The 24,083-nt window shown below is 43.7% G+C and overlaps 1 protein-coding gene across 14 annotated transcripts in view; it reads right to left on the bottom strand.

The window, feature by feature from the left end:
* Nucleotides 1-24,083, bottom strand: part of PTPRT (protein tyrosine phosphatase, receptor type T) — a 459,737-nt gene that overhangs the window by 79,456 nt on the left and 356,198 nt on the right. For 10 of the 14 annotated variants that reach the window (XR_003528091.1, XM_027645791.1, XM_027645792.1 and 7 more), the window contains exons 12-14: nt 17,814-18,087; nt 9,074-9,110; nt 4,456-4,512 (exon numbers count right to left, since the gene is read on the bottom strand). Coding sequence is in view for 13 of the 14 variants with exons in the window: in XM_027645791.1 (XP_027501592.1) it covers nt 4,456-4,512; nt 9,074-9,110; nt 17,814-18,087 (368 nt within the window). In the remaining variant the exon portion in view is untranslated. The remainder of the gene's footprint in view (nt 1-4,455; nt 4,513-9,073; nt 9,111-17,813; nt 18,088-24,083) is intronic. The other 4 variants (XM_027645796.1, XM_027645800.1, XM_027645802.1 and 1 more) reach the window with 1 other exon arrangement.

Here is a 24,083-nt window from a genome sequence, read left to right as displayed (position 1 = left end):
TGCTTTCTATGTGAGTGGCCTACAAATGATTCAAGCATCTCTGCACATAGAAATATTTTCAGAGCCTGATAATATCTATACCTGTGGAGCACAGTCTGACATGCAGACACGAGGCCAGACCTCCAAGAATGATTAACACTGAGATAAAGGTGGGAAAGCACCACTTTATATCCTAATCTGGAATACCAAGCACCAGCCCTGGGCATCAGCTGACCAGTATAAAACTTCCAGCATTGTACTGGGGCTAAAAAACTGTGCACAAAGCCAATGTTTCTGTGCATCATAAGCCAACAATGAAACAGCTCATCAAATCTGAAAGCCACGTTCCACCTTGGTTTTTTCTTTGTTGTAATTCATTTAAAAAAATGAACACCACAGAGAGTATCACTACATGTAACATCACTACACCAATTTGCCTCCTCCAGTTATTGAAGACTGCAAACAGCACAGGCTTAGGACTACAAAGAGATATACTCATTTCTTGAACAAAGGTCAAAAAGAGGGGAAAGAATGATGAGAGGCAAAAGCTTTCAACCATATCCTAAGCAGAGAGAGCAGCAAAACAAAGCAGACCAGGAGAGAAAGACAGACCAGAATTTGTATGAGGGATTTTCAAGCTTACAGGTTGAATCTGTGGGAGGATGAAGGTAAATATACAGCGAGGAATCAAGATCAGCATTATTAAACTGGATGAGAATTAAAAAATAGCACTAAGAGAATAATTGATTCTGGAGATTCCAGGCAAATCCACCACAAAGGCTTTTCTTTTCTCCTCCTACAGAAGCAGTTAATTTGTGCTAAAGGCAGATATATGGTCCCCAAGAATGAGAAAGGTTATTACATTTGCTTGAAAGAAGAGCTCAGCTAAAGAGCAGCTGCTGTGATGACAACAAGTGATGGGATGGTTCGGGGGTGAGAGCAGGTTCCCATTTTAACTCCCCAGTTTTGCAGAGTTATTTAGAAACCAGCTCAATATTATAAAAATGGAAAGCAAGCAAAATTCCCCTTATCACAAGTTCAAATTGACAGATGTGACTTAATTTTTGTGTGGTCCAAAACAGACACGGGCGGATCAATCTTTTGACTGATACACGTGAAAACTTCACAGTGCACAATTTCGTGGGCATATAACACACTCATCATACCCTATTAACAAAAACTAATTAACCTTTGCATCAGTCAGTCCCCTCCATGAAGTTACCCTGATCACATCATGATTATCATTCAAAATCCACACCCACACCAGCTGCAGAAGCTGCAAAACCAGTGAGCAAAGTCAAGGGGTGGGTGGGAAACGAACACTGAAATAAAATCACCTTTTGAGCTTGACTGGTCAGAGGTGTTCCAAGTACCACAGTGGCCTACAAAAACCTACAAAACCTACAAAACCCATGCCTGGTGAGGCTTCACCCCTGGGCTGAGTGAGCAGCATGCAAAGGAGGGCTCTGAGCCTCTCCCAGCAAGCAGGAGTCAGCTGGGCAGTGTGTCAGGGAGTCTGTACACACGCTCTACGTGTGCTGCATGAAACACTGGAACCTCCTGCACTCTGCCAAGTGGAAGCAGCACTTTCAGGCATGCCTGGAATGAAGATTTTTTTTTTTCCTCTACAGCAATACTACAAAGCAGTCTCTGTCACACCTGCCTCTCTAGTGATGTTATCACAGATCCTAATATCACCATGTAGTTTTTAAATGTCCAGCTCCTGGAAGAAGCTCAGAAGCTCATGCATTAATATTAACCCTGTTTGTGAACACTGGCTCGTTTGGAAATCTATTTAAGGAAATAGAGGTATAATGTATTTGTAATAGCCTTGGGTTTGTGATGCCTTTGGAAGTGCTGTTAAAGGACACTGACAATGATAATCTGTTTATGAAAACCATTTTGAGTGATCCACAGTACCTGACCAGTGGCTGACACACCTTAGAAAGGATCTCCAGATATCAAGAAATGGAGACCAAATATTGATCACCCAAATGGTGTAAGTGTGTAAAGGTCAGGAACATGCAACACTGTTGTCCAAAATGTGACAGCCCTCCTGCTTCCCCCTCCCCTGCCCCATCTCTCAGCCCTTGTGCAGAAGAGGCTTCAGGGCACATTCAGACAGTTCTTCCTGCAAACCTTCAAGCAGGAGAGACGACAAAATGCCCCTAAATTTCACAAGTGAATAAACATCTATTGCTCCCTGCATTAAAACTAAATAAACAAACCCCAAATCCTTTCTGATTTACCTTCGCTTGTGGCTTTAATGTCCAACTACCATTTTATTTTTTTTTTTCATTTTCCCCTCTTTGCCTGGCTACCAGTTTATTTGGAAGCAAAAATAAGTGTAGAGCCAACCAGCCTCAGTCATATGGCCAGCAACATCCTTTCCCACCAGGAGGGTGCTGAAGTGGGACATTTCTCCAAGTAAATCCTTGCCTGCTTTGATTCCCGGAGGACTTGGCTCACACAGCAATAATACATTTGATTCTGCTTTTTCAAAAACTCTCTCTTTTTCTGAAGATATCCAGTATGTCCCGGGAGAGGATGCTTTGAATTACAGAGTTGATGTTTGCACAGTCTCCTGTTGCTAAACTATCCCAATTTTTACCTTAAACACTCTGCCTCTTCTCCCCTTCTCTCCAGCTGCTTTATTTTAATTGAGGAGACCAAGATTAGGGTCTGGCAGTGCAGCAAAACTCTGGAGTAGAAAATGTTCTCTAGAAACTGGGTTGGAGTTACCAAATTCAGTTCACTGTGGCCTCATCCAGCTCTAGAGCAGGTTCTGCACTAATTTAAATCTCCCTGGGAAAAGGAAGCCCCTAAAGGTGACATTTTAAATCCCTCTAAGTAAGTCTTGCCACCAAATTTGGTGAAAATAAAGATGCTCACTGGGTTAATTTGGTATCCACGTGCCAGGAAGTTTGATTTATCTCCTAGTGAAGTGTATTTTTCAGTAAGAGCAACGTAAGTGTGTCTTTTATTAACAGCTGTGTATGGTGATACACAAAACTCGTGCTAAAAAATAACTTTTAGAAGGCAGAGATTCGTTCAGGGGAAAAAACAACTGAACATTTTCATGCATTCAACTCAAAAAGTGTGATAAACCCCTCTGAAATAAATAGCACAAAACAGAATAAACCTGTCAAAGGAATAACATTCCAGTGTATTAGAAGACAAAATGCAATAACAAACAGATTTGAAGTGGGATTAGATCTGTTTAAAAAATACATTATCTGTCTACAAACCCAGACTGTATTTCAGAAAACAAAAGAAGCCTCTTCAATGAATTTGAGGGACCAGGAGCTATTAAAGGAACAGTTCTCATATGCAGCAAAACCGTGTCTGAACAGCAGGAACATTTTTCCTCCTCGTTTTCCACTGATTTCTTGCAGTCTCCCCCCTGCCCCAAGATTTTCCTGGACATTTTAGACCCAAATGAGGTCTCAAGACTACCTCAGGAAGTTTCCTTCTTCCAGTGCTACCAAAAATCAGGACCTTTTCTTCCATCTTAAAACCATTTGAACTTCACAGTGATCCCAGCACTTTTCTGCCCCTGTATCATCACAGCTGTCCTGATGTGCAGTTGAAAAAACTGTTGGGTGAGGAAGCCATAACTAGACAGGAATAATCATGAAGCACTGGGAGAAGAACAGGAACATTCCTACAGAAACCTAATCCATCTCAAAACTGAAAAACCATCCCCTCCTTTCCCCTCCCCTTCCCATTAATCACATGTAACGCTGTCACACCCCAGTCAGTCATTCCATGCACATCAGGCCAAAGGAGAGAAAACTATTTCCACAAAGCTGATGGGATTTCCTCTCTATATTTAAATTTTCTCTACACATTCAAATTTAATGGTACTGGTCCCAGTGTTACACATGATGGGGCAAGCTGGTGACACACAGACCTCTGGGTTCAATCTGATGAAACCACAAAACCCTTGAGAAGCTCCAAACATCCCCACTTGGGATCTGTGAGCAACTTTACTGCTGAGGCTCAGTCCTGCAGCATCTCTGACTCCAGCAGCAGTTTCTACACAGAGGGCTTCCAGAACCAAGCTTTCATTTCCCTGCCATATTTCTTCAGCAGCAGCACTCAGCTGTCGAAGAATAAGTGAGATCAGCCCCAGTGAATTCTGGAGCTGCTTTAACTGAGGATGCAGCTCAGCTCCATGCACACCCAGGGAGATATTCAACCTCTGCAGAGGGGGATCTGTGGGGCTCTTCCACCACACTCAAGTGCTCCTGTGAAGATTTAAGTGGTTTGAGCCCCCCCAGCTGACCCTCAGCACAAGACAACATCCCCCTCGGAGCTGAAGGAGTGACATATAAGGACTGTCCCCTTTTACACTGCATTGGAGCAATTATAGAAGTATTTTCCCATGCAAAACAAATATGAAACAAGAAGTCATGAAGCTGCTCAGACCTCTGGAAGGTTGACCAGTTTTCCTTCTCCTGAACTGATAATCACCTGTGCTCAAGAGGCTGGGTGGGTTTCGCGTGGTCACCTCTTGTCTACCTATTACTGCTAAAAACGAGCAAAATGGTTCCCAGGCAGCATGCACAGAAAAAAAAAAAGGGAAAAAAATAAAAATGTACCTCATAATGATTATTATAGTTCCATTCTTTCATTTGCAAGAACTCACATTTTAAAGAAAGAAGAAATGAGTATCAGGAGATAAGGAACCATTAATGAGCCCTCTGCCTTGGTTTCAATTACACTGTGAAATTAATTTAATGCACTTTAAGAATATAAGAGGTAATCACTCTCTCTTGGTAAGAGGTTACAATTTTCTCTAATAAAGTGTCAATATAAATATGTTGCTTTAAGACAAGGAGAACAAGTCAGTTAATTCAGAAAGAATGGGACATATTAAAACAAATGCTATCAAGGAAACCAAATGGCAAAACCAATAAATAAACTGTCTGAATGAAAACTGTATGGCAGAGAGCTGGTAAATTGGGGTTTAATTAGAAACTTATTTTTAAAGAGTGTTTTATGCTAATGAGATGCATCCAAGTGACTAATGTTGTGAAAGATGACAGTACTCCAGTAATTTAAAAAAAAAGAGGAGTAGCCCATGTGAGGAGGGAAGTGGCAAGAAATCTGAGAGCAACGAATCTGAAAATAAATACACACGTAGATACAAAAGGTTAACAATGTTTGTGGATTTCAAACATGCTGGCAAAACGTGGGATGGGCTGCACAGACTGGACAAACGCAGGGAGCTTTCTGATGGATCTTCAAATGGCACCACAGCAAAGGCTGGCAGGGAGTCCCTGCCACCAGCCCTTCCCACAGGCATCGGCCAGCTCCCGTATGGGAGCACTGGATGGAAGGAAATGAGCTCACAGATGTGCTGCCCCATGTCTATTAAACACATGCTGACCCCATCGAGGATCTACCAGCTCTGCTTTGAGGGATGCCATGACCTGGTGCTCTGAAACGCTGACACTGCCCCCACCTCCTGACATTTCATAACCCCAAACAGAAAGATTTGAGAGCTTTTTCTTGCTACCACAAGAACCACATTCATCTAACCAGAAGCAGCACACAGGGAACCATGCAGAGAGTGAAGCCCCAGAGAGCTGGGAAGCAGCTCCTGCGTGGAGCTGGGCTGAACTGCAAAGGGGTTGATCCAAATGGCCTATTTCTTGCTAAAAGAGAAAACTGGGAAACCTCCAAAACTTTCTGTAATGGACTAAAACTCTCTTTTAAAGAGTTCTCTGCTTTCATTTCCTTGGTGTTGAGGTAATGGGACACACAAAGCAAATTGGCTCCCAGGCTGCTGGAGGAGCGGCAGCGGAACAGCCTCGTGTGTCTCTCCAGTAATTAAAGCAACTCAGCTTCTGAACAGGTGCCTTGCAGCAACACCCAAGATGTGTTATAATCCCCCAGTAACACATGCCTAACACATTTCACTGCCTAATTACTCCCACGCTCACGTTTAGTGCCCTTGTTAATCCAGCACTTCAAGAGAATACTTGCCTTTGCTTAAACACGTCTGGATCCTAATCTTCCTGTCACTGGTGTAAATCAGGACTCATTTCACTAGTGTTAATGGAGCTGCTGCAGTGTCAAGAGTCTAGGAATGGAAAAATTAGGCCTAGATCCCAAATGAACATTTAGTCTGGCACCAGCAGTATGTATTTATTTTCTTGCATCAAAACAAAATATGCTTTTTTCTCTGGTTCCAACTCAAAGCAGAGCTTTTAAGAGCTGTCAGTGCCATGATTAATCCTGACTCCAAAAAAGGGGTTTTTTTCCAGATTCCTACAGAGACACCACAGTGGTATCCTCACTAGCAGCTCTATTGGTTTTGTTCAAGGCAGACTACAGGTTTGCTCATTGTATCCTCAGCGAGACAGCAATGCAAATAAAGGTGAATACAGGGCAATGCCATTAAGGATAATCAATATAATGAGCAGCTAGAAGACAGCACAGACACAGTAGGGCATCTAGAACATCCCAGATATCAGCCTGTGATCAGGACACAAGGTAATTACCGTTTTGAGGGTGTCTGTGCACTGCCACACAGCAGAGAGAGGGCAGATACAACCCCCCTCTTTCAGGAGCCAGGATGGGCAGTGCCTGAGTCCTTCTGTTCGTATGGAGTTAATGTATGGTGGGAATTCAGCCTCCTGACACAGGGAAATCTGAAACTATGGGAAAGCTCTGAACCACATTGTTCAGCTATTGCTCAGCAGCTGACACTGCCCAGGTGCCAGCAATGGCAGGGACTGCCGTGTTACCAACACCACAAATTCATTTGTGACGCTGCCTTGGTTGTGAGCTGTGACCAGCTCTGCACCCCTGAAGAGCTCAAACTGCATAAAATCAGCCCCAGCTGGATATTCCAGTGTCCATGCTAATGGTCAGGCCCTGAGAATCACAGCATTGCAATTCAGAGCGAGGACAAGAGGAAAAGAAAAGGCATTTCCACAGAGATTTCTGCACTCCATGTACAGGAATAAGATATCTGCCCATAAATCAAAAGTGATATGAATTGAGACAGCGACAATGAACACTAGAACTACCATCATTTCTTGTCCTTTTCCATTCATGTCAACAAAGAAAAATCCTCAAGAATAATAACACCAAAAAGCAGTGGCTCTAGACATCCTCAGGCTCTACCCATCTCTTTTGTATCTCTTATTAAATTAATATTAGCAAGAGATAATTTTTAAAAAAAGATACAGCATTCAGAAACAACAGAAGGAGGGTGGCTTATTGACTCTTCCTGGTGACCTAACAGGTTAATGAAAATTAAATCAGTTTGCAGAAGTCAATGGAAGGTCAAACACCTTTGTGACACTTTTCTGAGGTACCCAAATCAGACAGTGCAAACTAAAAACCCAGAATGGGATTTTCCAAGCTATGTAAGTTTTTATTTCCCTTTGAATAGACACAGAGCAAATATCTTTCCTGACAGCATGACACCATTCTTCCACCAGCTCCAGAAAAATAAATGACTGAAGTAGGAAGAACTACAGGTTTCCAAAAATTAATTAATCCAGTATCTCTGATCTCATGAGGAGGCTTCTAGTCATGCTTTTGCAAAACCTTGTGGAGCCACATTTCACCCATTCTTGTCTTATTCAGTCCTGCTCTTGCCCTTTCTACCACCAGAAAGCCAAAATCAGGTATTTGAAATGGTCACATCACTACCAGCCGGAAAAACTGAGAGGAAGGAGACACATAGACTGAGACACATAGAATGTTTGTAACCCAGAGAATGAATTAAATAAAGATTTTACAGGGAACTTTTAAAAAGGAAAGGAACAAGAGGATATGGGGAGCACCAGAGCCACAGATGAGAAGGAGAAAGGGGAGAAATGGCTCATCCTCGTGTTTCAGTGGTGACACAACTTCTTACAGCCCCACCAGTTTGTGTATCAGGCCTCAGCAGGGAAAACAGCTGCACCTGCCACCCCAGGGCACAGATTCCTGGGACAGCCCTGCATGTCTCCATAGGAAGATGGAAAAAGCCCTTTTCTGCTACCCAACAAAATGATAGATGGGGCTTCTCTGAGCCCTCCCAACTCCTCTGGCAAGTGCAGGTGCAGAAGGGATCAGCAGAAAGTGCCTTGAAGTCATCAACCTCTGCCACAAGGAGTGAAAGGAATGGAAAAAACGGGATGGTGCCTCAAAGGATTTCTGGGTGCCTGCCAATTTTGGTGAACTGTCAAAAGCCTCCACAGGCAGCAATGCAGGTGTCTGACATTCCAGCAAGGCAGCAAGAGCACAAGCTGGCAAACCTGTATTTTGGAACTGGAGAGTCACTTGTAGCACAGCCCATGGCAATTACTGCAGCATTTCCTTACAGCTCATTTTGAGACTGCAACATGTGTTGGGGGAGATCTTGTTACAGCTATTCCTCTATGTTACAAGTAAATTGGTTTCTGACATATTTTCTGGCAAAGTAGCCCCTGGGGTGATTCTGAAATCTTCACAGGAGTTGTTAAAAGCAACTGTGAGCTCCAAGAAGGAACTCAGACATTGTCACTGTTGCTCCCTCAAGAGCTACACCTTGTGAATCAGCCTGGGGCTATTTGTGTTGGGTTTGCTCAGTTTGGTCTGTTTGGGCCAGTTTGGGCTATTCTGAGCCAACCAAAATGAAAATAAGCAATGCCCTCTACCAGTCTGTTGAATTATACCATGAAAATGGTGTGATGTAAGAATTGTGCCCTGGTGTGTTCAAGGTGAGGCTTATGGGGGATCTCCTCTTATCTGCTTTGTACAGTTGCAGAGAGAATGAATTTAATAGGAACTTAATGTCACTTTTCCAGTGACGTTCTGCCAACAGCAAGAACAGTCCTGAGGACAGAAAAGCTGCCGACAGAACAAGGGAAAGGAGGAACCACAGAAAAAGATACCTTGGGTTAAAAAAGTAACAGAGGTCACAAATACAGTGGAGTGGTTCTGGAAATTGTTGTTCTGCCTTTGTAATCTTCCTTAAAAGCAAAAAAAATAAAAGAAGAAATAAAGAGGCTGGTTCTTTGGATAGTAACTGTAATCAAGTTGTGCCACCACTGCAGTTTTAACATTACTGGCATTGTGCTTTGCAGGAAAGAGAGACCCAACATACCTTTTGTTGCCAGGCGGACACAGTTGATTTTTGTTTCCTGAAAAATAAAAGCAGAAAAAAAAAAACATATAGGAAAACATCAAGGTGTGTAATTTGCCCATCTACAATAAACACACATTCCTTTAAAAAGGTACTAAAAAAACCCACATTTTTTTCTTACACTTCATGTTTGAAAAAAACCACCAAGTTTTGATTGCAGAAAACACTCCACACTATTGGACTTGCCTACTGCTGGTTCTTTAAATGTTGAGAAGCTGAGAGTGACAACACGTTTCTCCACGCTCAGGGTGTGAGTGATGGGTCCCACGTAAGTGCCTGATTAGCTAATAGAATCTACCAGTTAAATGGCCTGCTCTGTAATAGACTGACAAGCTCTGGGTCAAAAGTACATGCAACTGTACATCTAATTTTCATGCACCATTACTGCAAATTTCACAAATTGGGTATTTATTTAAACACATGGCAAACAGACACCGAGGCAGTCATCTGAATATCCCAGCTCTGTGGATGTGAAGCCCAGCACTGCTGTACAGCTGCCTCTGCCAACCCTCTCCACTGCAGCTCTTCCTTGCAGAGCTGGGATAAAACCCAACCCTTTGTGTTCAGTCCACCTTGGACTCTGCAGGGCCGCAGGAACAGGAGTTTGGACGGGAACAGCGATGTTGTGTTTGGCTTCACTACCAGCTCAAACAGGTCACCTCCACTGCAAACACATCCTTCCTGGTATCCCCAGCTCCTCATTCCACAGCCCTTCTTGGCAGGGGTTGCTGTTGTCCAACACACAGTTTGCATCCAAATGGGAATGTGTTGCTTTGGTTAAAGACCTGGCAGTTGCAGGGGTTTTGGAGCACTTTGTCTGTACACACTCTTGTACAAGTCTCAGGTGTAATGAAGGCTGCATAAATTACTGTGGGTAACAAAGCTGCATTCATATGGATGCTGTGTGTGCTCTGGAAACAACAGCCCAGCACTGCTAAGCACCTCCTTCCATCCTCAAACAACTGCACAAACCCTGGGAAAGTCTGAACTGGAGAAAATCTGTTCCATCTGTGACAGACTGACCCCGGTCAGAGCAGACACACACACAGCCCCATCGTGCCTTTGTGCTCACACTTACATTGCACAGAGGAAGGGGACTGCAGGATCCATGCTGGGAAACAGGGGGAATCACATGAGCAATTCCCTCTGATCCCTTTCTATGATGCCTCAAGATACCAGCCAGCCACCCTATCTGGATATAAGCTGTGTGTAGTCTAGAAACAACAAGATAGCCAGAAGAACAAAGTCTCCCCTTGATCTTGCCCTCAAACTCTCTTCAGGAATTCCTGGATCCCCAAGGACAATCCTTGTCTACTAAGGACATCCTTTCCCATCCAGACAGCTGGGTCCAGAGTGGGACTCAATCAGTGTTATCCCAGTAAACCAGAGACATCTCTGGTGCACTGAGCCCTCTCTCCCTCAAAAATCAACTTCCCTACGCAACCATTGGCACTGCAAAGTCACCAGAGCTTTATACAGAGCTCCCCATTCCTCTCTGCCTCCTGTACAATCAGTTTGAATGGCCATTTATTCTGGAAATTCAAAGTCTTTATTGCAAGTGGTGATCTGTGAAGCAGGAAAAGCACAGCTTTGTTTTCAGAGCACACCCTCCACACATAATGCTGGGAGAACCGTAAGACACAGAAATCTTGAGGTGGCTTCTGATCTACAACAAGGTGACCTGGAAAATCAGTGATGAAAAGCGAAATACAAAATATCCAGACAGCATTTTTGCAGCATACAAGTAGGTGGTCACTTGCTCAAGTTTTGTTGAGGAAAATTTTCTTGTGTACTTGTTGCTTTCTGCTGGCTTCAAAGTGGAACAGAAAGGTGGAGAAGTTAGTCAATGCTGAGAAAAGAAAAGTGGAGAAAACTAAAAAACCAAGGTTTGTTAGTGGTGCTGGAACTGATGTCGTTTGAGAATGTGTGTGTTCCTGCAGGACACCTCCTGGGGGGTGATTTGGGATCACAGGATGCAGGCTGGGCTGTCTGCAGCTGCATCCACCCCTGGCTGCATTTAGCACAGACAAGCACAGCTCTCAGGAGACCATGACCTGGCACTGCCAAAAGCAAGGGCAAGCACTCACTGGAGGAACCAGACATCTGGATTTCAGGGCTTCATTTCAAATTGCATCTTCTGGGAAGGAAAATATAAAAGAACCCACACAGACACCAGGCACTCAGCTCCTGGGGTGCTAAAGGTTAAAGACTTGAACTTAGTCCATATTTCTGACTAGGGTTGATTATTCCATTGATTGCCATTAACCCTTTCGGTGACCACTCCGCTGCTCATCTCTTTGGTGTCTCATAAAAATAAAATCTCGTTAAATTTACTCTATTTTTCTTTGCTTGGGGCTGAGAACTGTAAGTTTGCATGAACTTTTCTGCCAGGAAACAGAATAAATAAATACACTTTTTTTCTCCAAATAAACCCAGCAAAACCATCGTCCCACAATCATGTTTGTTTTCTGAAAAATATTACTTTTGCTTCAGACAAGGTGCTTTCCTGTACAGAGTAAAGTAAGATGCTTCTCTTTAGCCACTAGCAAAACAGGAATAAACAATGCAGGTAATTCTCAATAATCCATCCAGACTGCTTAAAGCAAGGACCAGAAAAATAATTAAATAAAGGGATAATAATAGAAGTTTTAGAAAAACAAAACCAATTTCCCCAAAATTTCAGTCTCTGTGTTGCTTCTGAACATTCTTTCAAATGCTGTGATACTTAATTCCCATTTTATGACATTACAGAAGTTTTACAAGGCCTTGTAAGTCTACAGCAATATTAGAGATTACCTGAGATCCTGCATATTCAGCTTATCCATTTCATATTATGGCTGAAATCATGGGAATAATTTAAATTAAGATGCCAGTAGCACTACTACTTTGGCTCTATATCTCTGCCAGGTTAAGGCAGAGATTTTATATCCAAACAGCAATAGAACAATGCAGGCATATTTTAACTGAGATCCTGGAATAGGAAAACACTTCATGAATACATCCTACAGCTCTTGATCCAACCTTCATTTTCCAACATGCTCCATATCCAGAAAGCTTTAGTGTGTAATAAGCCCATCCACTTGTTTACTGGAACATATTTGTGTCAATTTGTTTTCTGGAACTTCCTCCCATCTGAATAAAAGATGGTTATGGTTCACCTTCGCTCAGGGTTGAACCCTGGCTATATTTTTAAGCCCACACAATATGAGGCCTGTGTTTTGGAGTCTGTGTTTGAGCCTGTTCCTGGAGGGAAGACCTGGACCTGCCATCAGCATGACCTGGGAACCCTCTGGAGAGAACCCAGGCTGTGCCGGGGAGCTGGGCAAGCCCTCTCTGCCAATACAGCCTTGAACCTCCACACAGGAACATGTTTTAGCATCCCCCTGGATTTTCAGGGCTTTTTTAAACCTTCTTTTAATATAGCTTGTTTCTTCCTTTTTAGAAGCAAAGGAGCTGCTGCTGTCCACCAGTTCCTGAGGTTCCTAAATGCACATTTCACTGAAGGGAAAGGGATGGTAACAAGACAAGTTCTGCCTCTGTCTCTTCAGTGTTTGGATGGGAACAATTTTCTGCAGGAAAGGGCTCTGAGGGCAGCAGGACATATGTTTATGTGACAGCTGCATCTTCACAACCTGAAAGGGCACAGGAATTTTTTTTCCCCCTTCTCTTTTAAACTGACAGCTTGCTGTTTACAGACTACCAACAACAATAAAAGTAGCAAAGCTTTTTCATCCATCTGTTTTCACACCCACCATTTTCCCTTTCCTTTACTATTATTATGACTTTACAGCAGTTAAACAGTGAAGAGCCACCTGCCAGCACCAGTGGGACCTGCTGTCCCCAGAAGCACCACTGGGGCTGCCCTACAACAGGCACAGTTTCATCAGGCAGCTCAAACTGGGCACAGGCAATTTTAAGTGCTGCTGGTGCACGGACCAGACAATTATCACTCTCCCACTTGGCCTCAGTTTCAGCTGTAGTTCCCTGCATCCCAGAGCTACACATGGACCATTCTTGCTGGCAACATGATTCCCACAGGATAGAAACCATGGTTTTGTCCAATGGATATCCTGAAGAATCGGTTTTGAGGTCTTCAGCAAATTGGGGAGCTCTAGACTGTGTGTTTCTTTTTTATCCCATTGAATCCAGTGGTTTGCTGCCTTGAAATAAATCATGTGCATAAGCCTGTGCAGGGTCAATGGACTCCCCTGTAATTCCTATTGCCAGCTCTAGGAAACTGCAAGTTCCTCCCAGAGTCAAAGTAAAATCTAGTACTGCCTTTTCAATTATCAGCTATTTTTATTATTTCTGTCATTTGGAGAAGGGAGGTTTAACAAACTGCTTTCATTATTTCCAATAGGAAGTTATTCCCATGATCTATAGATGATCTTGAATATCCCACTCCTCTCAACTTCTCAAACGTGAGGTAGGGTTGGAGGATTTTATTTACATCCAGAAAACACTCAGGTTCACATAGTCTGGTCAACCAGATGTGGAAAGAGGGGCTTATAGGGACTAAAGTGTTTTCACAGCTGCTTTATTTCTGCCCCAGTAGCTCCAACATGAGATTGAAAAGGAGTAAAGGTAAGTGGACAAACTATACACCCAAAATCTACTGAACACAGAGCTCCCCAGAGCTGGTTAATACCTCACAGAAGCAATGCAGGCAGCCTTGGTGCCATTGCATTTTCCAGAGCAGGGCTTGTGCTGAACTGAAGTACCTCCCTGTTTTTTCCCTGGCCATCTCCACAGGGATAAATGCCACCTCTCTGCTGGCAGCTCTATCCACACCTCCAAAATGTCCCAGAAGAAGAATGTTGTGTACTGTGAGTAGACCTGTCAGCATCCAGAAATCCAGCCTGAAGTCCCCTGATAATAATGAGCTGCCCGGCTGTGCATGTAGTACAAGTCATTAGAGAGGCAAAAAATCAATCAGGATCTCTGTGGAGTCCATCATTCCCTCAAAAAATAATATTCTCATTGATTCCTGCAGCGCTACTTTTCACAGTTCTGGGCTGAAACATCAGTCACCTGTTGGACCACCAGGCTGGAGCAGCAGCTGGCAGCACCTCCCACATCATCCCAGCTGTGTTCCACAGGCTCCTGCTCATCTCCCAGTTAGAGGAGAAACAGCCAAGAGTTATTGATTGCAACTGGGCTGTCTCAGATTCCATTTTAACTCAGTGAGCTGAAATGCGACTCCAGGAAGGATTTTTAGGGAGCTCTGGTTTCTGAGCCGCTCAAAAATTCAGGCAGGCTTCAGACAGCAGCCAAAAAGTCCCCCCATCTGAACATGCTGCTGGATCAGTAGCCAGAGACTGTCACCTGCAGTGACCCAGATAAAGAACCTGGGGACAATAAACCCTGTAACATCCCACTTGGATTATTAAAGCAGTATAAGGATAAGAAAGGATAAGGAGTAACACAGTGTTACCAACCTGGCCTCACCTTTCAGAGGGATAAACACTGGCAGGGCTGGTGTTTTGAAAGGGCTGAGCTCAGGGAGGCTTTTCAGAGGAGGAAACCTTCGTGCTCTGTCAGGCAGCCGTCGGTGGCACCAGGACAACCAGCAAACAGCAGATAACTACCTGGATGGCACCCAGCGTGTGTGGGGATCCTGCCAGAGCAGAGCCCAGCCTTGTGCCACCCCTTGTGCTCACTCCTAACAACTGAGCAGTAACTAACAGTGCTTCTCACCCCCACAGCTTCACAGCCTGGGCTTTCTGCAGCCCTTTTCTCTTTTCCCCCTGCTTTTACTTCTAGCTCTGACACATTTCAGCTCAGCATCTGGCTTTCAACAGCCCCTAGGAGGGAAGTTCACGCAATTTGGAAGTGGTTTGTGTAACAAAGCTGACAACCATTCTGTCTCACACAATGTTCTGCTCAGTCCCCCTGTCTGGAGGCAGCACCACATTGACCAAACTGCAGCCAACTCCCCACCAGCAGTCTCGTTCAAACTCTCAAACAAGCAAAACATTGCACAAGAGGAGGCAGAAAAGCTCGTGATCTGCTTCTGCAGCAATTTGCCACACTTGTTTTGCATCCAGCTGTTAATTATGTTCCTTTCAGTGTAACAATCCCAGCTAATGGCTGCAGAGCAGACGGGAACACCAAATGAGCACAGCCCTCGACGTACAGAGGAGCTGGAACAATGCAGAACTCCTGTAACACTCCTAACCTCCTCCCAATCAAGCTTTTTGACCAAATACATACTGTTTCTTCAAATTAAGCTCTCCCCAGAGTCCTGCAATTCCAAAGGAAGATGTTCTGGTTCACTGCATGAAGGCTTCTCATTGCAGGTTCCAGGGGTGGAAAGAAATTTCATCGTTCCACAACCGTCAGTGATTAATGAAACTATGGAATATCCTAATTAAAAAATGAGTGGCAACGTTCTGCTAAGTTTTTCATGTCTAAGGGAACATAAGACTCTGTTTTAACTGTGCTGAATTGTTATTGTTTCAGATTTTTTGCAGATGTGCATTATCAGAAATCACAGAATGGTTTGGGTTGGAAGTGACCTTAAAGCCCATCTCATTCCAACCCCCTGCCATAGACAGGGACACCTTCCATGAGACCAGGTTGCTCCAAGCCCCATCCAACCTCCCCTTGAACACTTCCAGGGATGGAAATGCCACGTTGCAGCCATAATTCTCAGGAGGCTTTTTGAAGACCGCTGGTCTTATAACCTGCTCAGGTTATAGATGTAAGTGAAAACCCAGAACTCCTAAACACAAATGACACAGGGTAAATAATTCTGGGAGTGAAACAAAACTTACTATTTACAGCTGCAAAAGTCTGGATGCAAATTGACCCTAACATCTGAAATGTGGGGGTTCATGATTTTACCAAGAAACAAAAAGGATCACAGCTGCTTCTCTGAAGATCCACATTCCAGTCTTGCAAATAACCCTATACTTTTAGCCATAGCACTGCACTTTGAGGATATATAAGCACATACTGTAGAAATATAAATTATTAATACAGGAGGAAATTGCCTTTCTCAAATAGGAAATTACTGCATTTGGCAGGATACCTCTTATCCTGTCACAAACTGTGTGTTGTTGCATAAAGACTCTTTTGATTAACTTATGCTTAAAAAGCCCTTTACAGTCCTGTTCCTATTATCATCCTTTTTGGAGTCTTTAGCACCTGATATGTAGGGTGGGCTGCAACCTGCCAGCTACAGAGATGCAGGAAAAGCAGGAACCCCCCCATTAGTGCTGCCTTAATCCAGAATGCCAAGGGAAGCCTACGTTTCCATTCATACAACCATTGATGGAATATTACATTGTACTTAAGCAAATAAAAGTTTTTTCTTCCCTGGGGATCCATTCACTGGCAATTAACTATCACACATGGGGGAACTAACCAGGAACAGACACATACACATATTTCACCATTTCCTTTAGAAAGGCAAATACAAAATTGAATTAATTGAGGAGTGCTGGAAGGAAACTTGTATTGACTACAAAGGAAACCAAGGTGAAAATCAGCACAGTGCTGAAGAGATTTTGTACTTGTCAGGCACACAGCTGAAGCTGTGCAGGAGAATGGTGATAAAGGAAGGTAGTGAAGCACAAAGATGTGCTGTGAACACTCCCTGGCACTGCCAGCTGTTAACCATGCACAGTCCTCTGTGTTTTGGGTGTCAAAGACACTGCTCCAAGTGGAGACCAAAGCCTGCCCTATTCACCTTTGACTGTTTTTCTAATGTTGCTCTTTTAGAGGTGGTGTCTTAGAGAATTTACCTGTGCTAAAGTAAGGTTCCTGAAAGCACGGGAAAACATGCTAATAACACACTCTGTCACCCAAACTGATGATGCCATGATAATGCTCCAAGACTTTTCCCGAGGCCAGAGTGGCAAATTGTACCATGTTATGTGATGATGAAAAACAATTTGGGGATCAAAGGGGAGGAAGGTGGATGACTGCTTAGGCTGCATCTGGCCTGTATACTGGTAGCTGAACTGACCTGAAACAGGAGGGTTGGAAGGTTAGAGGGTTCCTCTCTTTGACTGGAAGAGCAAAAAGAAGCCTCTCCTTTTCCTGTTGTGGAATATGATCTGTTGTGGCATCATGTGCATGTCATTTGAGTCTGAGAATAGGACAGAGATTTCCTGGGCAGTCTCCACTTTAAACCAAGTATCACAGGGTAAATATATGCAAAAATATAGCCCAGGGTATTCAGGAGGAGTCAGACAGACACGCACATGGTCCCCACTGCACTACAAGTCAATGGAGCTGAAACTCCCAACCACAAGTTGCATTATGATTCATATCATAGGTGCAAGCTAAAAGGTAACAAATTCATAACATCTCCTCCAAAATCACAAGCACTGTGAACTGAAGACTATCAAAATATTGCACTTATGTCTTTTAAAAGCACAGTGGCCCCTACTCTGACAATCATGTTTATGGAAAGATAAAAATAGGATCCAAATTCTAAGCAACTCATTTAGTAAATCACGTGGCAATTTTTAGTGTCAGGCTCCTCAGCAGATTTCTCACTGGATCTAAGCATCAGAGAGGGTACTGAGTGAAGGACAAGTAATGACCTGCTTGATTTTCATCAGATTTCTGTAAGAAGGTAGTAAGAAGGAAAAGTTAAATTGGCATCCAATCAAGAAGGAAGGAGAATGGTGAGCAGGACAGACAGAGGTGGTCACATGTACAAACCCAGCTCAGTTTTCTCTGCACTTACTCCATTGGCCTTGCTAAGTGCCTGGAAGTATATGCTGTAGCTTTTCAGGGGAGAAAGTGGAGCGTTCCAGTAGCCATTGTAGGTCTTGTTGTCGCCCACGGTGAAGGGCTGTGTGACAGGAAGGTTGATGGGCTTCAGCTCAGCTGCAAAATAGTGTGGGGAGTCCAGGCTGGAGGCATTCTTGTAGCTCACTGGGACAGAGAAGCACTCAATGATGTCTGCAGCTCTCCTCGCTTTCTGCAGCTTCTCCTCCTTGACAACAAGCTGATAAACACTAGAGGGGAGAGAGGAGGGTGAGATTAGAGCCCCAAGAGCCTTTAAATATTGAGAATGTTTCCAACAATAAAAGGAAAAGAGCAAAGCCAAGTAAGAAACACACAGCTAAGGCATCTCAGCAAACACAGCTCTTGGCACTCCAGCAATAGTGCCCACTGGAAGTCACTGTGTGGGCAAGGTGCTGCCCATGTGCTCTGCTGGTTCAGTAGAGCTAATCAAGATACACCCTGGGGAAAGTCAGAGTGGATTTCAGTCATGTCACTCTTTAGGAAAAGGAGTAACTTATAAAATATCCAGTCTAGAATGAGTTTTTAGTGTGCTGAGTATTGGAAAGCAGACACTTTCTCCTTCAGCCACCAAGCTGAACCATGAACTGTTTCCTTGGGCGACTGAAGTAGAGGGGAGCCTTAGTGGTATCAGACCCCTTTGGAAACAGTTTCAGGGTGTGAGAACCAGTTTAGATCAAAAAGACTCTCACATCTTCTAAGAGCACCACCTTTTTTGGCCCTCCCTCTTATCTCCATGTCCACGTATGGGCCCTCCACCACATCTGGGTGGGGAGCTTGGAGCAACCTGGTCCAGTGGAAGGTGTCCCTGCCCATGGCAGGGTGTTGAAATGAGATGGTCTTTTAGGTCTCTTCCAACCCAAACCATTCTATGATCTATTTTTGGGATATCCTGGGATATACAGTTCCCTTCCCAATGGCAAGTCTCCTCCTACCCTTCCCCCCCAGAAGGCTGGTTTATACACTGAGGAAGTGGCTTTATAGCTCTCTCAATCCACTTTTGTTTTAAGAAACAACAACAACTCTTCATATTCTTTCCAACACTCTGAAATGTTAATCCTTTTCGATTCCTGCTAGGCTTTTGGCCATTATGATATATAATAGCAATCTTGTTATTTCTAGCTTACTATTTCAGGCTCAAAGAGCCTGCAAGGCATTCAAATGCATCTGCTTTTATTTTTTTTTTTATTTTTTTTTCCTCCTCAGGCAGCTCACAAAGCCCTGGAGTTCAATGCTGCCACAGCCCAGGCAGGTTTACTGCCTGTTTAACACCACTCACCCATTTGACAAAGAGAGATAGGGCTGCAGTCATTTTACTTTGTGTCAGGCTATTCAGATGTGCTGCCCTCACCTGTCTGTGTCAGGCTGGGCCTTTGTTCACTCAGACAGGGGAGATCGATTAAAAGATTGGGAACAGCCCACAGTGGATCATTCTCAGGCTCGTTGTTGCAGGAAGACTGGTCTGGAAAATTTCTAGCATAGCAATAGCTCATCAGTGCTCCTGTGGGAAGCAAAGTTCTGGCACCTCCAACGAGCAGGAGTGGAACAACCCCCAGCTTTGCTTTTGACTCACCAGCTCCTGGTGCCTGCCGGGATCTGGCACACGCTCTGCTGCCAGCCAGGCACTCAGGGAAGCTCTTGGAAACCATTTGGCTCCCACTGCTAGACACAAAACCAACTAATCTGCACAAGTACAACCGATTTATGAATTACTCAGTACTGAACTGCCCTTACACGGCTGCTCTTGGCATTTACTGACGTAGCAGGAGCAGCAGCTGCATGGACTGCAGGCTTAATGATGTCCTGCCCGCGCTTTGGAAAACTTTCCACATCCTACAGTTCATCAGAGCCTTTAATAAAGTATTTTAGACCTTCTCTGATATTTATTTTAAGATAAATAAGCAGTTTTTTCCAAGCAACACTTTAAGTATTATCACTGAGGGTGCAGTGGGAGTTGTAAGCACAAGCCTGTTTAACACAAACCCTCTCCTCAGCTTAGCAATAGCAACTCTTGGCTTGCTGGTTTGGACACTGTTTACTAACAGTGTATGTTCTTATTGTGACCCTTCTCTCTGGCAGTAATAATCTACACTACTGGGAAAGTTTGTAATTTTGTTTCTTAGCAATGGGCAAAAGTGTAGCTGACATTTTTTTGGGCATTTGCCACACGCCTTCTAACCTAAAACCACTTGGTTTCTTTTTTATCCAATCCTAAACACTTGTATTTTCTGGTTATAGAAAATGTTTCCTTTAGGCATATACATAAATATATATGTATAAACATATATTAACCTCCTTTTGGAAAGCAGGAATTCCCTTGGGTTCTCTAAGGGTCACATTCATTCTCTTGGTTATCTCACTTGCAAGCCATGCCTTTGGAAAAGGGGAAGCTCCCAGGGACATGAACTGCCAGGTAACTGAACTCCTTCCCTAATCAATAGGGCACTTACACCACTGAAGATATTCTCAGTTTCTCCTTTGACAATTCCAGTACATGTTCCACCAGTACAGGCACTTTTTTTATCATGAACAAGAGTTTTGACACAGAGCCTACTCACAGATACTTTTCAAACTGAACCTAGTCACAGATACTCTTTTGCCTCTATTCTTTCACATCTTCTCTTTCCCACTTAGCCATTAACACGCTTCCTCCTTTCACAGGGATAACCTGCTCTTGCAGTGACCTGAAATTTTACTTTTAATGTTTATTCTTTTGAAATGAATCAAGGTGTCTCTGGAAGCACAACAGTAACATTCAGGAGCATTCAGCTGAGATGTAACAGTTGTCCCGTGTGTGTTGAAGCTAAAACCTCATTCATCTCCTGCTCAAATACTGCCTCCTTTTCTCTGGAAGCAGTATCTGAGCACTGCTGTCATTGCTCCCTCTGGTTGAAAAACCTACTCTGGTGACACTTAGGATGGGTAACTGAGTGCTTTTGTACAATTTTTCTCTTTGATGCCCCAGCTCACACTGACTGACACAGCACATTTATCTCTGTGTGCTTCACCTGCCTGGCTTGGGGACCATCACCCTTCAACCTCACTCTTCTCTGAGTCTGGTACTGGTCAAGAGTCCACTCTCAAAGGAAGTGGCCATGTGGCCAGGCGTCTGCCTGAGTTCAAAGATTACTTTGGACTGAAGATTATCACCCTGAGCACTTGTTCCTTTAGCAAATGATTGCTCTGGTCTCACTTTCTAATGTTCTCATGCCAGTATTTTGACCTGCCTAGATGCTCCAGAAGGGCAGCATTCCCAGTTCCCCCCAGCTGGCACACAGACTGGTACAGACTCCTGTTCTTTTTTCTGGCTTTGTTTTGCAGGTTATGCTCTTTGTCTCATGTTTGGTTTCCACCTAGGAGCAGAATTTCCCTGCCTGCCTTTAGGGCATTTTCAGACATCAGCTTCTCTGCTTTAACCAGTGAAGTGCTGCAAAGCCCAGCAAGTGCTTCCACTCCTGCATTGAGCTACTCTTGTAACTGTTTGCCTTTTCACCAGAGAAAAAAACCACCAATCCTACATCCAAATGGAATTGCTGTGGGAATTCTGAGCAGCAAATGTCCAATTACCCACTCTAAAATTTACCCAAACCATCTGCATTACTACAACAATCCTCAAAAGAGTAAAACTAATCCAACTTTGCTCAGAAGAAGGAACTTGCTGTGATACATCACAACTCCTAAGATTGTGGTTGGGCACTAAGAATAAACTCAGTGAGTAGGATCTGCCCTTTTGCCCTGAAAGAGCATCTCAGCTGCAATCCCATCTCTGGGTCAGGGCTGAGCAGGGCCAACCATTTGCAACTTGCTACAACTGACAATTTTGTACCACAGCAATGTGATTACAGCCAAGGGAAAGGAGAAGCAGTTATCCAAAAAGTGGTGCTAAAGGGAAGGATAAAAAACCAAGTGGCAATGGAAATAGGGAGGAAATGTCCAAACTATTTTAATGGCTTTTATTCTGGCTACCTGGTAGGCAGTAACACAGATCTCCTGGGGCTCTCCCCATCTCAAGCTTCAAAGCTGCTGCTTCCAGCCCATTTCAGCTAACATGGCTTTCCTGGCAGGAATCAATACATCAGCTGCAAATGCCCAGCTGGATTCCAAAAAGTTTCAGTTTCATACATAGAAATTATATTAAGAGACAACAAAAGCAAAACATTAAAACTCCCACAGTAGATAACGACTTCAGTGCCAATGAAATGAAAGATGGCACAGTTTTTACTACATTTCAGTTTTAAGTATTTGGCCACATTTGGAAACGCTGCAATCAAATCCACACATGTAAGTGCTGCAGGGCAGCAGAAGCAGGGGGGGCTTGTGCTCCCAGTTCCAGGCTACCCCGTAAATGACATGAGGGGACTGGTTTCCAAACATTCACAAGCTCTGCTCTCCAGACAGCTCTCCAGGGATTCTCAAATCTGGGCCACAAATCAAATGCCTGCCTTCCTAGAAGGCTGGGGAGCTGACTGCCCCGTGTGCAGCTGCACACTCTGATTAGAAAAGAGGCCAAAAGTCGGTTCCTCTATAAATTTCAAAGGTCTTAGATAGATAAATTCACATCAATTTAATAGAAGCTTTTTAAAGTTTTTGACAGCTCTGTTGTAAATCACTGATAAAAGCACCCACCATAACGGGCCACAGCACAAGTGTTGTCTGCAGAGGAAGAAAAGGTGCCCTTATCACCATCTGCAAGGTAATCTTTTAAATTATGAGTTCTCTATTCAGCTTGGAAAATCAACATTCCAAGTGACAGCCCGTTTCTGTGATGGAGATCTCTCTGTTTGCCTCAGGCTTCTCCTGCCTCTGCTCTTGGTTCCCTTTTGAGGATGGACTGGGGCAGCACTTGTCCACAAATCCAGACAAGGATTTAATCCAGTCTCAGGTTCTGGATTGGGATGTGCATGAATGTGGGGAGGGAAAGCTGAGTCAGAGCTCTCCATAAAGCATCCACCATCTGGCTGGTGCACTTTGGTGTCTGCCATGGTACTTACCAACAAGGTGAAACCTTCACTATACCCCAGTAATGGGGGGGTATGAAAAGGAATATGATTTCTTTCTAACCTCAGAGTGATCCACTCATCTGAATTATTAAAGATTAAAAGAAACAATGTTTCAGCAGCTTAGTACTCCCTCTGGACCAATCCTGTTACTAAACTTCCATATCATATAAAGATTTAATGTATTTTCATTTAACACATAAATTTATTATCAGCCATTTACTATTTCCAATAATATTTTCTCCCAGGGAACACAGAGCAGTGGTAATCAGTACAGCTTGATCTTGCAGTGCATTTTTCAGCAGACCACTGTGAGCAGGTTCTGTTGTTCATCCCACAGAGAACTGGAACTTCTCACTTCTAGTTCAAATGAACACATCACTGTCAGAATAACTGGCTGACAGGCTACAGGAAATAACACAGTACCAAAGGGTAGTGTTTTTCTTGTTAATAGCTATTTTAATTCAGAGAATGAAGGACAAAAAGGAGTAAATGAAGTAAGGGTAGAAAAGACTTGCACCCCTCCACAGCTGTGCCATCTCAGACTGAAGGCACGTGGGATGGAGCAGCTGACGTGGAGCAAGGCATTGAATTCCCACTCTTGCACCTATTCTTTGGAGGTAACAGATCCACCATGTCCAAAAGGGCTATCCAAAATCATGAATCAACCCCAAATCCTGCCTGATCAACCCACAAGTGTCAATGTTCCACTGAGATGAAGAAAAGGCATGGGGTGCATATGAACAGGAGCAAAGGCACAACAAGGAGAGGGCCCAACAACCAATTCAGCTTCTTTTCCCTTATTAACAACACAAATATTTTTAAGAAGAATGCTCTGTGCATTGCCAGCACAGTGTTTCAGACCCTCACAAGTCACACAGAAGCCCCAGACACCGAGGTGAGGCTGTACCATGACAGCCCTGATACCACCCACCCTGGTTATTTCTTTATTAGCCACTTTTTTTTAATTTAATGGTTAAGCCACAGAATCCAGGCTACAGATCCTTAACACCATGGTTTTTTTCATTTGTTTTTTCTTTTAACTTATAATCCTGTTAAATTTGTTTGAGCCAATGTTTGTCTATGTCCATGAAGATTTGTCACGTTTATTCCAACAGTACAGAGCCCTCTCCCAGGATACTGCAATGGGAGAAGGTTTGATGGATTGCCTGACACCCACATTTAGAATTCACATTAGCTATTGAATGTGC

This window comes from Corapipo altera, unplaced genomic scaffold (assembly GCF_003945725.1).
Source record: "Corapipo altera isolate COAL_440 unplaced genomic scaffold, ASM394572v1 64, whole genome shotgun sequence".
Lineage (NCBI taxonomy): Eukaryota > Metazoa > Chordata > Aves > Passeriformes > Pipridae > Corapipo > Corapipo altera.
The sequence above is the reverse complement of the archived record's forward strand: the minus strand, read 5'-3'. Positions and strand labels throughout refer to the sequence as shown.